The sequence below is a fragment of the Molossus molossus genome, unplaced genomic scaffold, assembly GCF_014108415.1.
Source record: "Molossus molossus isolate mMolMol1 unplaced genomic scaffold, mMolMol1.p scaffold_m16_p_14, whole genome shotgun sequence".
Classification (NCBI taxonomy): domain Eukaryota; kingdom Metazoa; phylum Chordata; class Mammalia; order Chiroptera; family Molossidae; genus Molossus; species Molossus molossus.
The window spans coordinates 52346461-52362037 of NW_023425349.1; the positions used below are offsets into that span (position 1 = coordinate 52346461).

The window sequence follows — 15577 nt, forward strand, 5'->3', positions numbered from 1 at the left end:
TTTCTTTAGAAACCCCAACACAGCCTGGAATGTTGTCATTATGACCAGCTGGAGTGGTTTTACTGCAGTCTGTTTAAACAGGAGCAAAGAGTACTTATTCCAAATAGGAATTCAAGGATCGTTTGATAATAGCAAAGCAATCATAGTATGCTATTACATTTACAGAATGAAGGAGAAAAAGCATATTAATATATCACTATATCCTGAAAGGGCACCTAATAAATCCAACAGCCATTTTTAATAAGATTCTAGGTCAAATGAGATGAGGTAAAAAATCTATGTATACATGATAAAGATTTTACCAATATTAAAAAGCAATCATCAAACTGGATAGTAAAATATTGAATCCATTTTCATTAAAATCATGAACTGTTACAATTATTATTTAATATTATTTTGAAGATTATAGCTAATAAAATACAATGAAAAATATAAAAATAAAGGGTATAAATATTAGAAAATAAAACAAAAAATATTTTAGTAATAGACGATATAATTGTATTCCTAAAAAGCAAAAATCCTAAGAGAATGTAGAGTTTCTAGAAAATAAAATGCTGTAATTAATAATGGAATATGCTAAGGTGGTTGAAAACTAGAGAAAAGGTATATTAATCAATAGCTTCTCTTTCTATAAGCACTAAACAAATTATAAAGGAAAATGAGGACATCAACATTAAAATCAAAGTGGTTAAAAGCTCTATAGGACATATGACCCCCCCCCCCCAGTTTCTTCAATTAATAAATGAGAAAGAAAAAAATGTGAAGAAGAAAAAAATGCAGATTAAAAGACACTTAAAAAATACCAACTACTTATAATGTAAAATCTTTAGGATTCTAACCAAAAAAAAAAAAAAAAAACCTATTAAGTTGTGGGGAGACTAGAAGTAATGATTAAGAAATTACTTTTGAAGTTCCACTTCTGCACTTCTGTCTAGGACACGAAAATCTGCAGGAGACTGTTAGTCCCAGTAACACTAAAAGGCCAGGACACCTACACAATCATAGCTTTCCTTGAACTCATTAGCGATCCCCAATCACAAGGAGCAAAGTGAAGTGCAGAGTGACGAGCCCCCGAGGAGAGACAACACAGAGCAGTCTCTCTCTGGCAGAGCCCAGGACAAAGAGGGTGCTTCCATATAAGTGAGGAATACAAGTCCCTGGCTGCTCACAGGACAGACAGCAAACAAAGAGGGAGACCTGCTGGTGCCGGTGTGCAGGAGAGGATGGGCTGCCGCTGAGGACAAGCAGGAAGCTCTCCCAGTTCCCCAAACCTCCCTTCCATAGGACACAAAAGCCGCAAGCTCCTGAACGTGTGGGCTGTGAACCGTCTCGCCCCAAGGGCCCAGGCGGAGCTCTATTGCTATTGGAACAGGACTGACGTGAAACCTCTGCTCCTGGAGAGAGGGTCGGAAACCTTCTTGGGCGCCAACTTCCAAACCAACACTCAGCAGAGGTCTGCTGCCACTGGACAAAAGTCAAGTACCTGGTGACAGAAGTCTATGTTGTATCACAGATAGGCAGTAACTGCTGGCACTATGAATAAAACAGAAACACTGAGAAAAATCTCCTCCAGCCCTCCATCTTTGCTTTGAGCATATAGTAAAAACTCTCTCTCTTCTGGAAGACTTTGAAGCCCTTGGTACACTAAACATTGTGCTGGAAGCAATACAATCCAAATCCAGCTCAACTCCTGACTAGATTAACTTAACTTTGCACACCAACGGCCTAACAGAAGTGGTGTGCCCATTTCTGTGTATAAATACTATCTGCCTGAGCCTCTGCTGTTCTTATACACATGCTGTCCAGCGCTCAGTGAAAAAGTGAACAAAAAGCAAGAAAGAGTAAACTACTGATTTATCGAGAGATAAAGTGATCAAGAGAACCAGAAACTAAGATGAACCAGATATTAGGACTCTCCGGGAGTTTAAAATAACTATGTGTCATATGTTAAATGGTCTAATGAAAAAGATAAATATCACATAAAACATATATAAACAACACATATAAAAATTTCTTCAGAGAGATGAAAAGATATTTTTTAAAAGTCAAAGAGACATGCTATTAATAAAAACACAATATCAGGATGAAGAATTCCTAGGTTCATCTGTAGATTGGCCACAGCTGAGGAAAGAATAATGACTTAATAATATGCCAATAGAGATTATCCAAATTCAAACACAAAAGGAAATAAAGTAAACAAAACCAAGCAGTGGATCTAAGAGCTCTGAAGCAACATATGGTCACAATTCAGCTAACATGTGTGTGGCTGGAGCCCCAGTAGGAGATGAGAAAGAGAACGGGAAAGAAAAAATCTGGAAAGATAATGGCTGAGAATTTCCTAAAATTTATGTAAGACAACAAACAAGATTCCCAGAGATCCCCAAGCAGGGTAGAAAAATACACATACCTAGACATATTATAATTAAACTGTTGAAAACAAACCGTAAAAATAAAATATTGAAGGTAGCCATAAGCAGGGGTTGGGAGAATTTCAATAGAGAGAAATAGAAATAAGAACTAGAGCCCCACTTCTTAGAAACTAAGCAAGCCAGAAGACAATGAGGTAACATCTTTAAAATACTGAAAAATAAAAGTATTTATTTATTTATTTTTAATATTTTTCTTTAGAAATTTTTTTTAACATTTTAGGCATGATAATGGTATGGTGGTTACATACCGCTTTTTCTCAAGACATGTTATCCTTATTGCTTCACAGTGATCAGGGAGAAGGGCTCTCTAGGTGGATGAGTGTAGAGATAAAGCAAGGCTGACCATGAGTTGATGATGGTTGAAACTAAGTGATGAGCACATGGAAATTCATATGATATTTTCTCTACTCATGGTTTTTAAAAAATTTCCATAGCAGCTCATTTTTTTTATTTTAATTTAAAAAAAATTTTTCTTTATTGGTTTTAGAGAGAGAGGAAGGGAGAGAGCGAGAGAGAGATAGAAACATCGATGAGAGAGAACATCGATTGGCCACCTCCTACATGCCCCTCACTGGGTATTGGGCCCACAACTTGGGCATGTGCCCTAACCAGGAATTGAACCAGCGACCTCTTGGTGCATGAGTCAATGCTTAACCACTGAGTCACACCGGATGGGCAGCACATTCTTTTTTAAAGAAATTGAAATTTTTTTTAGAAAAAAAAGAAGAAATGTCCCTAGCCAGTTTGGTTCAGTGGTTAGAGCGTCAGCCAGCAGACCAGTGAATTGCAGGTTGATTCCCATCAAGGGCATGTACCTCGGTTGCAGTTCATCCCTGGCCCTGGTGGGGTTGTGTGGGAGGCAACCAGTTGATGTGGTTCTATCACATCGATGTTTCTCTCTGTCTCTCTCTCTCCTTCCCTCCCACTCTATCTGATAATAAGTAGAAAAATATCCTCAGGTGAGAAATATAAGTAAATGAAAGGAAGGAAGGAAGGAAGGAAGGAAGGAAGGAAGGAAGGAAGGAAGGAGGGAGGGAGGGAGGGAGGGAGGGAGGGAGGGAGGGAGGGAGGGAGGGAGGGAGGGAGGGAGAGATGAGGGCCGATGAGATGAGTGAATCATAGTACACATCCCACTTAGGTGTCTTTCTTTCTTAGTTAGTTAGTTAGTTAGTTAGTTAGTTGCCTCTAACTCTTCCTCCAGCCTTTGGTTTACAGTGGGCTCACCAGTCTCCAAACTGGGGTCAAAGAGTGCTGCAGCCACCCCTTCCGGTAACATCAACCCAACAAAGCCTACCAGTGCCAAAGCTCTCTTCTCCACACAGAGAGCACCGTCCCGAGTCCATCAGATTTGAGAAGAATCTCCATCCAGCTGGGGTCTCATATACAGGGACCTTCATTGATTTGGCCACTCTGAAAAATGAAATCCGAGGCAACAGTCAATTCATATATCCCCCTCCTTTGTTTTCTCAGCACAGGAGTCTTTAGGATCTATTACTCCCATAATTAGATTCCAAAACATCCTGAACAATATTGACAGTTTTTAAGATGTCAAGACATAAGGTAGAGACTGATAAATAGCCTACTCCAATGGTTCTCAAGTTTGCTTTCCCCATGAAATAGAATAGATTGTCAATATAGAGAATAGTCTCACATTTATGTTTCCCTTCTATAACTGTTCCTTTATCTAAGATCCCATTTGGGGATCTCAGAATCTAAATTAAGATGGTAGTTGAGTACAGACACTTTGAAATATTGTTTGACAGTATTGACTAAAGATGAATATATACATATCCTAGGAACCAGCTATTTAACTCCTAGAAATTACTAATGACATGTAATGAACACTGTGATGCACTGCTCAGCTTCACCCTAAACACATATACACGTGAGCACACACACACACATTTTAGGATTTTTAGGACACTCATTCTACCAGCTGCTAGGAATATTGATGGATGATAGCTCACAAATGTGGCCCCACTCTCTGCGAAAGAGCAATGTCTCACTCAAAATCATGCTCACTTCCCCAGCTCAATCCACACCCAGTGACTGGTGACTTAGAGGTTAAAGGTCCAGCCTCCGTGCCTCTAAATGGCACAACTCTGTAGGGCCATTTCAGCTCCAGAGCTCTCTACGGTTGGCTGAGGCCAACTTCTCTCTCTGTCCAATCCTCCTTTCTCATGCCCCCACAGGTGCTGATCTTGAAGGCAACTTTGGTATTGATGGCAGGAAAAACTGAACTTCCTGTAAGCAAATCTCCCTCAGAGCTGCTTCTGCGGGAACACACTGTGCGACATAACTCAACAGAATGTGTACACAAGATTTTACAAAAATGATCACAGAATCATAATTCATAATAATCGAAACAACCCAAATGTCCATGAAAGTGGAATGGACAAATAATGTGCAATATATAATACAATGTCATCAATTCCACTGGACAAACTACGCCTACATGCAACCACTTAAATGAATCTCACAAACATAACAGTAAGTGAAAGCAACCAATAGCAAACGATTATATACTGCATTGTTTCATTTCGACAAAATTCAAAAACAGCTAAAATTAATCGGTGCTATCAAAATTCAGCCTCAGGAGATGAAAGGGGTCAAGTGTTGTATTCAGGTCTCACGGAGGTAAAGGGCAAAGCTAGAATCTGGACCCATCCTAGTCTCTGCTCGGGTTCTCCTTCTCTACGGCATGGTCCCCCCAAACGCGTCAGTGCTTCGAGAGGTACATAGATCTCAAAGCATGCTGGGGAATGAGCTAATACCACAGACCCTGGCCTGAGAGCTTTACCTTTCCCACCTGCAAGCACCCGAAAGAACAGGACACCAAATGCCTGCCACCAGCAAGGATTAGTTCTGTGAAGGCCGTACATGGAGAAGATGGAGAGGAACCGTGACGGTGTCTTGGTGAGAAAGGGGAAGAAAGGTGCATGTAGTACAATGGGCACAATGTAACAGTGATTTCTTCAAGTGTGGTCTGTAGCCACTTAGAAGAAAATAAATATCTACAAACTCTTTTTTTTTTTTTTTTTTTTTTTATCCTCACCCGAGGACATTTTTCCATTTTTTGTTCAGATAGAGCGGGAGGGAGAGAGAGGAAGGGAGAGAGAGAGAAACATCGATGTGAAGGGACACATCGAGTGGCTGCCACTCGCACGACCAACCAGGGCCGGGGACAAACTGCAACCGAAGTACGTGCCCTTAGTGGGAACCGAACCCGGGTCTCTCTGTACCGCAGGCCGACGCTCCAACCGCTGAGCCAAACCGGCCAGGGCTACAAACTCTTGATACAAGTACGTAAACACCTCCCTTTCCATAAAATCCAAATATAATTAATGTGCTCAGGATCTTGAAAAAAATATGGACTAAGTCTCTTTCAAGTTTGCTTTGAAAAGAAGCACCTTTTAGATGTTCAGGTGTTACACCAAAGGGCCTGTTTTCTTTGTTTCAGTGCTCTAAGAAAGACAGACAATTATGCTTATATCTTGGTAGGAACAATGAAACAAATCCTCCCCAAATTGTAGAGCAGAAGTAAATTATCAGAGTCATTAATTTCATGGTCAGGAGTTCAAGGAAGGGGGAACAATTCACACAGATTTCCAGGGGCAGCACCTAGTAAAGCCTGGTTCGTATTTGCTGCATTAATTTCGCAAATATGAATGCATATGATTACCAAATCGAAAACAGGGCAGATGTGAGTGCAGAGGGTGTGGGGATGTATATTCTCTGGCGAAAACATTCATGCAGATTCCAAGCCAAGTTGGCAGATCTGAAAGGAGGGAAAAGGATTTCCCCAGCTCCCACCCTTCCCAATTAATCACTGTCGGGAGGTCATCAGGCTGAAGGATGAGGTTGGATTTTAAAGGACCAGATACTTTTACAAGTATGAGCCACAGTTGGAGCTATGCAAGCTAAGATAACAATGTGGGTAGTTAGATTTTAGGATCTTGAGCACAAGTTGAATATGTCCTCGAGTCAGAAAGAAATTCCTCTCCCTCCTCCTTCTACTGAACTTGGGATCCATCCCAAACAGCATTCAGCAGATACCATTCTCTGGACTAGTTTTTGGCAGGAGGCCCCTAGGGAGTCTCTGAAACCCTCTGGTACCAAAGCTCAAAGTAAGGCTGCTCGTGCTGAGGGTCTGCACCGCTCCCCGTGACTTCTGCCACCGCGTTTTGGAGGCAAACATAAGAACTCACTTTCTGGGAAAGAGCAGAGTATGAAGGAAAAGAAAGAAAATGAACTTGGGCCACAATTCTCCTGCAAGTGGGAGTGAGCCTCAGTAGCCAAAAAAAAAAAAAAAAAAAAGTGGATATAATATGCTCCTCAGTATAAAATGTAAAACTTGAAACAATGTGGCTTCAGGTTGGAAATAGCCTTAACCTATCTTTCTAACAGTTTCTCCCACGATCCTCCCTACATGCTCCTCAAAAACTGCACCATCTCTTATTTTTAAAACATGCTCTTGCATTTTTTCTATTTAGGTCTGAGTCCTTCTTCATGCTTTTCATTTTACTGGGATTAATCCTCCTTTCCAGTCTCTGTCAAAAGATGCCACATGGCATCAGGACCTACCTGAAATGCCCTGCCATCAGGAAGCCTGTGGCAAAGGCGGCCGGGCAGTCAACAAATCCCCTTTTCCTGGACACACAGCTGGACTGGACTTCCCGACCTCCCGCCCTGTTAGCTGTGGCCACACGGTGGAGTTCTAGCCAGTGGAACCCAAGTGGAAATGACACACACCCTTTTCAGATCTGGCTAGTAAAACGTTCTAGACGCCACGCTTTCTCTTTCTGCCAATCCCAAAAGCTACATGTTGAGGGTGGTGGACCCACAAGATGGAAGAACCTGAATCTCTAAATTAATATTTTGAGCAGAATGAATTACCAATCAAATACACTTGTTTTTAACTTTTGATGGCTGAGTTTTTCACTTTTGCTGTGTTTGATCCCTTACATATTTTTGGATTAGTTTTGTTAGCAGAAGCTCCATTATCTTAACCATACAACCCTTGTCTTATCACCACAACCAGTCCAAAGTAACCTTTCCTGGTCAGCCGAGGGCAGCCTGTGGCATTTGGCTAGACAGCAGGCCTGTCTCTGAGAGGACATCTGCACAGCCCTTAGCATGGTGCCTGCCACATAGCTGTGTCCCCAGGGGGCAGAGTTTTTCCCAGAAGTTCTTCTTAGACTTGGCCATGTTCTTTCCCTCAGAGTCGGGGACCACCAGGGGACAGCTTATATTAAAAAGCATAAATTAGCAACAACAACAAAAAACACACAAAACATTGGTTAGTGCATCGTCCCTATACACCAATGTTGCAGGTTCGATCCTTGGTCAGGGCACATACAAGAATCAGCCAAGGAGAATGCATAAATAAGAGGAATAACAAATTGATGTCCTTCCCTCTCTAAAAATCAATAATAATAATAAATAAATAAATAAATAAATAAATAAATAAATAAATAATTTAAAAAGACACACAAACAAACCCTTCCTGCCACTGTGCTTCCTCTAGCTTGGGAAGGGTCTTTCCATTCACATTGTCATCGTATATGCTGCTGCTTCCTTTACACTTTGCTTCAACACAGACACTAGCACACCACCAATGTGCTAGAAATTCTTTGAAGTAGGGACTACGTCTTTTATACCTTTATAGCTATTCAATGTCTAAGATAATATAGCACCAGTCAGACTTGCTCTTGATAAATTCTGTGTGATTTCATTTGACTAATATCTATTATTTAAGTGTGTTGTTGGATAGCAGAAGAGAAAATATCTCGAGTTTATGGTCTTTTTCCTTGTAGTTTCCTAAATATATAATTAAGTCATTTCTGCATGTTTTACTTAAATTAGTCATTTTAAGCAAAGAGAATTACTCCAGGTAGTGAGGCTATCAAGATGAGCAAAGGCATTTCTTGGAAATAGGAGCTTAAAGAATTAGGGCAGTAGCCAAATGAGATCAAAGGTTTGAGGAATAAAGGTGGTTTTTTTTGTTTTTGTTTTTTGTTTTTAGCTTGCACAAGAATAGCCAAATAGACAGTGACTGATCACGTCAAGTGCACAAGGCATACCCAGCTGTTTTTGCAATCCTACTTCAAGGGAATTGCAACAGATTTAAAGAGGACAAGTTCCAGGTCCCTCTTAATTGTATTTATCTTCAAATATCCACTTTTTTAAGACCCAAGCAGGGCTCGTGGTTCTGTTGTCTACACACTGTGCTCCCAGCCCCTTTTTGAAAAGCCAACTACATAGACTAGGAGAAGATACTTATATCACGTATATTCAACACAAGACTTCACATGCAACTTACATTAAACATATTCCTGTACATCAATAAAAGGGCAGATAACCTTTAAAGGGGGCAAAAGTCTTGAACAGGCACTTTACAAAAGAGAATATTCAAGTGACCCATTAGCATATGAAAAGATGCTCGTTGTCATTAGAGAATGGAAAACCACAATGAGATAGCATCCACAAGAGCCCTGGTCAGTTTGGCTCAGTGGTTGGCGCATCGGCCTGCAGACCAAAAATATATCACCCACAAGACTAGCTGAAAAGAGAGGTATTACCAAGTTCTGATGAAGACTGGAACTCTCATGTATTGCTAAAGGAATGCCAATTAGTACTAATTATGGCATTGTGTGATATATTTACACAGAGAAATAGCATGGAACAGAGAGAATGAACAAACTGCCACAATATAGAAAAATAGGAATGAATCTCACACATAACAATGAGTGAAAGAAGTCAGGCATAGAGCAATATACTATATATTTCCATTTATATATAGTTCAAAAATAGACAAAAGTAACCATAGATATTGGTCTACGTATTTTTGGATCTGACACCAAAAGCACAAGCAACAAAAGCAAAATTAAACAAGTGGGACTATATATACTAAAAAGTTACTGCACAGCTAAAGACACACCAACAGAATGAAAAGACACCCTACAGAATGAGAGGATATATTTGCAAATGCATATCCAGTAAGGGGCCAGTATTTAAAATATATAATGGCCTGGTTGGTGTAGCTCAGTGGATTGAGCATCATCCCATGGACGAAGAGGTCCTGGTTTGATTCCCAGTCAGGGCACAGGCCTGGGTTTCAGGCTCCAGTAGGGGGCATGCAGGAGGCAGCTGATATCTCTCTCTCACATTGATGTTTCTATCTCTCTCTCCCTTCCTTTCTCTCTAAAACAATCAATAAAAACATATTTAAAACACACAATGAGCACTTACAACTCAATAACAAGAGAGCAATCCAAAAATAAGTCAAGGATCTGAATAGACATTTTTCCAAAGAAGACATAAAAATAAACAACAAATATAGGAAAAGTTGCTCACCAATACCAATCAGCAGGGAAATGCAAATCAAAATCGCAATGAGATTTCACCCTGTACTTGTTAGAATGGCCATCATCAAAAAGACAAAAGGTAAGAGCTAGTGAGGATGTGGAGAAAAAGGAACCCTTGTGCATTGCTGGTGGGAACATAAATTGGTCCAGACATGGAAAACAAGATGGAGTTTCCTCAAAAAATTAAAAAGGAACTATATGATCCAGCAACACCACTGCTGGGTAGATATCCAAAGGAAAGGAAAACAGGATCTCAAAAAATATCTGCACTCCCAGGGTCACTGTATTATTGTTCATAAGAGTCAAGATATGGAAACAACCTATGTTACTATCAACAGATAGATGGATAAAGAAGATGTGGTACTATGTATATACAATGGAATATTATTCAGCCATAAAAAAAGAAATCATGTCATTTGTGACAACATGGATGAAACTGGAAGGCATTCTGCTAAGTGAAATTAGACAGAGAAAGACAAATACCATATGGTATCACTTACATGTAGAGTCTAAAAATAATAATAAAGTCAAACTCATAAAAACAGAGTGTAGAAGAGTGGTTGCCAGGGGCTGGGGAATGGGGAAAATCGAGAGATGTTTGTCAAAGGGTACAAACTTCCAGTTATAAGATGAATAAATTCTGAGGATCTAATATACAGCATGGTGACTACAGTTAATACATGTATTATACACTTGAAATTTGCTGAAAGTAGCATTCTCATCCCGCCCCCCTAAAAGAGTAATTATGTGAGGTGCTGAATGTGTTAATTAACTTGATTTGTAGTAATCATTTCACCATATATATGAATATCAAATCATCACATTGTACACATTTAAAAAAATTTTTTTTTCCTTTATTGATTTTAGAGAGAGAGGAAGTGAGAGGAAGAGAGTTAGAAACATCGATGAGAGAGAACATCTATTGGCCATCTCCTGCATGCCCCCCACTGGGGATCTGGCCCACAACCTGGGCATGTGTCCTGACCGGGAATCGCACCAGTGACCTCCTGGTGCATGGGTCAACGCTCAACCACTGAACCACACCGGCCGGACTATGCTTTAAATATATTGTAATTTTATTTGTCTATTATAACGTCAATAAAGATGGGGAAAAGCAGCTACTCGTTGGTGACAGAGGTCAGGATAGTGGCTGTCCCTGGGAAGGAGGGAGGAAACAAGGAGCTTCAGGAGGGCTGTTCTGTTTCCCAAACTAGATGGTAGTTACACGCATGTGATCACTTGGTGGAAAGTCTTCGAGCAACGTATTAGTTGCGCCTTTTCTTTATACGTAGCATACTTCAATTAAACATTTATATAAAAGAAAAAGCCCTGTGTGGTATTTAAGACTAAGTACATGTCTGAATTAGCCATGTTTATATAATTTCAAGAAATAGACTACTGGAAATGGAGTTAATAGCATTCTGGATATGCTGGCTAATGTCTAGCAGACATTCAACAAAACTACCCTCAGATCCATCCTGCAGTATTTTCCTATCGATGAGTTCACTCCCAGACTCCTGCTTTGAGGTCTGCCCTGCAGGCTGGGGCTGCTCTGAAGTCAAAGGCGTCTGTGAGTGCATTTCTACGGCAGCCGACTCAGCTCCCAAGCAAGCATTAGGCAGAGTGCGGGCAGGCCTGGTTTTCTTACGGCCATCTCGAGGTCTACTCTTAAACTCATCTTCTGGGTGGAGCCACTCACACTTTCAGGTAAAATAAATGTAAACCATGAGGCGGTCAGAGTAAGATGACCTCAAAAGTTTTTCCACTGTCTATGTAAACTCGAGTGCAGAGCAGCGTGTTCCTAGGACCTGCAGCATCTCAGCCTCTGAACTTCAAAACTCACGTATTAAATGACACCTTCACTGCCTGCCTTATCAGAGGTCCTAAGGATCAAATGAGATGATGTGTAATAAGGAGAAAGTGCTGTAAGAACTGCAAAACTCCTACAGAGTTCACACCATTCTCACTGTTCTTTTTTTTTATCCTCACCTGAGGACATTTTTCCTTTTTTTTGTTCAGGTAGAGTGGGAGGGAGAGAGAGGAGCAGAAAGAAAGAGAGAGAGAGAGACATCGACGTGAAAGAGACACATCGAGTGGCTGCCACCCGCACAACCAATCAGGGCCGGGGACAAACTGCAACCGAGGTACGTGCCCTTAGCGGGAACCAACCCGGGGCTCTCTGGACCGCGGGCCGACGCTCTAATCGCTGAGCCAAGGCCATTATCACTGTTCTTCATACTGGGACTTCCATTTAACACCAAGGAACGAGCACATAGCATTTGAAGACTGTTTACAAGAAAACACGAGAGGTAGCTGCGTGTCTCGTGTTCCCTCTAAACTTCTAGATTTTGGCCAAAGTAAAACAAACAAACGGGGACCCCCAAACCCAGGGGCCTTTGCCGCTTTATCTAGAAGCGTCTGCACTTTTATTTTAGGTGGGTGTTACAGGGGAAAATCGAATCCTACTCAGTAGTTAGAGTTTAAATTATCTTAGGGAACATAAAGCAGGCATATTTCTGGGGATCTTGACTTCAGATAAAAGAAAAATTTGGCTTTGGGAAGTTGATCAAAGAGCCAAGAGAAAAATACATAAAACAATCACAGATTCACTCTCTTAAGCCAGTAAATAATCTAGAACCCCATGTCTGTGTTTGTGTTTATGATCTTGATGCTTGAGCACTTTGATGTAAACTATTCCCAGTCCTGACGATTTTCAAAGGATACATTTGTTGAGGAGCTAGGGCTGCGAAATGTAAGCCCCACGTGTTCTGGCCAAGCTTTGAGATAAAGCTGTCAGCTGTCCTTCAGATCCCCAGGAGATTGCTCCCAGAATAATCATCATCCTTTGTTTTGCTTTAAGTGTTTGGTTTTGTAGACACCGTACTGAAGCTTAAATAAAACGCCTATATGAAACTCATGGAAGATTTAGAATCAATTCATCTATTCCTGTAGACAAAAAGTGGTAAGAACTGATGTGAGAGCTCTAACCCAGCAGATAACACCTCTCACTAAACAAAACTTCTCTGTCTTAAAAGCATTCCTTAGTTCTCTCTCCTGGGTTCAATTAGCATTTTTTCCTGGTTGGAATTATAGAAATCTCATTGATCCTATGTCATAAAACAGGAGAGAAGAGACATCTGGGCATTGGACATTAAATAAATATACAGTAACTGTAAATGGATACTTATTCTAAAGAAAGAACAAAGCCCAGAGAACACTAGTATTTGCATCATGCTGCACCACCATTCTAAACATTAAAATATTGCCCTGACCGGTTTGGCTCAGCGGTTAGAGAGACCCGGGTTCGGTTCCCTCTAAGGGCATGTACCTCGGTTGCAGTTTGTCCCTGGCCCCAGCTGGGGTTGTGTGTGTGGCAACCGGTTGATGTGTCTCTCTCATATCGATGTTTTTCTCTCTCTCTCTTCCTTCCTCTCTCCGTCCCGTTCTATCTGAAGATAGATGCAAAAAATGTCCTCAGGTGAGGATACAAAAGAAAACACATTAAATTATCATGGCATTACCAGTTTTCTAAAAGCAAACATCAGTTTCTTGTTCTGGTGTTTCATGTTGGATTCAGTTTCAATAGGGCCAAAAGAACCTCAGTGTTTGTCCCCAGTGTTCTATTAGCCTAATTATGACCCTAAAGTGATTAATTTAAACCTTTTCAGTCTAAAATTTAACAGTAGAATATTGGTAATCTATCCCCATGAGTAAACTAAACTAAGACTGTGAGGGTAAAAAGGAAGAAGGATGAGCAGAATATTCCACATGTTAGGTCTAAATATAAGAAAAAGATTGATAAACTTAATCACATTAATTTTTTTTAATGTCTATTGTCAAAAACACCAAAAAATAGAGGTAAGCCAACAATTGAGATATTTTCAATGCAAAAATCTGAAGGATTAGTAGCCAGCCTAAATAAAGAAGTCCTATAAACCAAGAGGAAACACTCAAATGAAGAAGAAGATTAATTGGCCACTACAAAAATATATAGTAATCAGGTAATAAATAATGTCACACTCATCACACAAAAAAAGAAAAAAATCTAATAATTTCACATGGTGGTGGGAAATCAGAAACCCAAAGATTGATGGCAGTTTGTAAATGAGTACACTCACTTTACAGGGTAATTTGAGAATTCCTAGTAGAGCTGATCATGCCCTGTGACCCAACAAGGTCCCTCTCAGGATCTGGCTTAGAGAAACTAGTATGTGAACAAGGAGGTGAGGTACAAGGATGTCTATTACAGCACTATTTACACAGTAAAAAAGTAAAACCAGAAGCAACCTGTTTTTTAAGTCGGGGAATAGACAAGTTGTGGTTTATTTATACAGTGGCAAGTAAACAAATATAGTTCAAGGGCTCCAAAATAGCCACAAAGAAGAAATTAAATGTGCACTTCTGTCTTGCAAGATTATTTTAGGTCCCTGCTATTCCAATTACTGTTTCTCCCTCACTAGTTCAACTTGAAAACCCAGTGGGATGTGATTCCTGCTCTGTCATAACAGGTTTCAGATGTTTTCAACTCTGAAGAACTAATAGGCCTAAATGACTAAATGATGAACTGCAACAACATTTGGTTCAGAGAAACAGCCAGAACCTGCGATGCCACCAGAGCCACAGTGCACCTTGGAAGCCCTACCTTGTCCCACAGCTGTGCGCTGAGGGCGGAAGGCAGGTCCTTGCACACGAGCTGTAGCCAGCTGTGATTAATTAGCCTGGGCAAAGCCCAAGATTCTTAGTCAGCGCTTCCTACTTGCATGGATAGAACTCAAAACCTTTCCCTTTCTTTAATTAAGAGATGGTGGTTGTATTCTGTGCATCCCAGGCATCCCCCTTCCACTCCTGCGAACCTGTCCGCCAACATCACAGAGAAGAATTCACCTGTTCTGCATATGGTTCTTCACTGGGGCTTATTTTCGTCTCCCCTGGGGACTACCCGCTTCTTCCACAATAGGAAGACAAAGAATCTTTAAGCTAAAGCACTGAGATTCCAGGTGGAGATGCCTAAGCAGAGACCAAACAGACCTTCAGGTTGCCTGGGGATCCCTCCCTCTGGGAATGCAAGGGGGAGCTGCCCGTGGGGGTTTTGGAATACCCTTGGAGTCATTCATCTCACCAGGGAACTCAGCCGCGACCCTAACGGATGCCCCAGGTTGCTGTTTCCTGGCAAGCCAGATCAAGACATTAAGCAGCTGAGTGGGCTCTCCAAATGGACTCGAGAAAACAAGGGACACAGAGGCAGCCACCCCACCTGAAAGGTACCACATTCAAGACTTCACTTACTCTTTCAGAATTTCCGTCCATTACTCAAGATGGGGTTTATTTTTACTGATAGGCATAAGCGAAGGTCATGCCACATTAATTCTGCTCTAACATTAATTTATCTTCTAATGCTCTAACATTAATTTATCTTTTCAGCTTAACGAGACATAGTTATGAGAAAAGAATAGTGAAAGAGTGGATGTCCTTCTGTGGGAAAAGAGTTTCACAGCAGAAGGGACAGCCGAGCTCTTCCACCTGCAAAATAGAATAACGATGAATCTCCTTACTCAGGGAGGACTAAATGGGGTGATGCCTGGGGAGCCCCAGACACCCAGAACAGGGCACAGACATTAGCAACAGCTATGACCACTGTTACCTCTCCAGCTGCTTCCTGCCCACCCCCCCCGCCTCCTGCCATAGCAAACTACTCTTCTGACACAGTCACCTTAAAGCACCAAGAAGCTTCAGACCCTTGTACACACAGTTCACTTAGATGGGGATAATCTTTGTATCAGT

At 41.0% G+C, this 15577-nt stretch overlaps 1 protein-coding gene across 1 annotated transcript in view; it reads right to left on the reverse strand.

Moving 5' to 3' along the window:
* The window catches only part of PGM5 (phosphoglucomutase 5), a 170738-nt gene that overhangs the window by 66315 nt on the left and 88846 nt on the right, over positions 1–15577 (reverse strand). The window contains exon 7 of the mRNA XM_036261088.1: positions 3724–3839. Within this exon, the coding sequence (XP_036116981.1) occupies positions 3724–3839 (116 nt within the window). The remainder of the gene's footprint in view (positions 1–3723; positions 3840–15577) is intronic.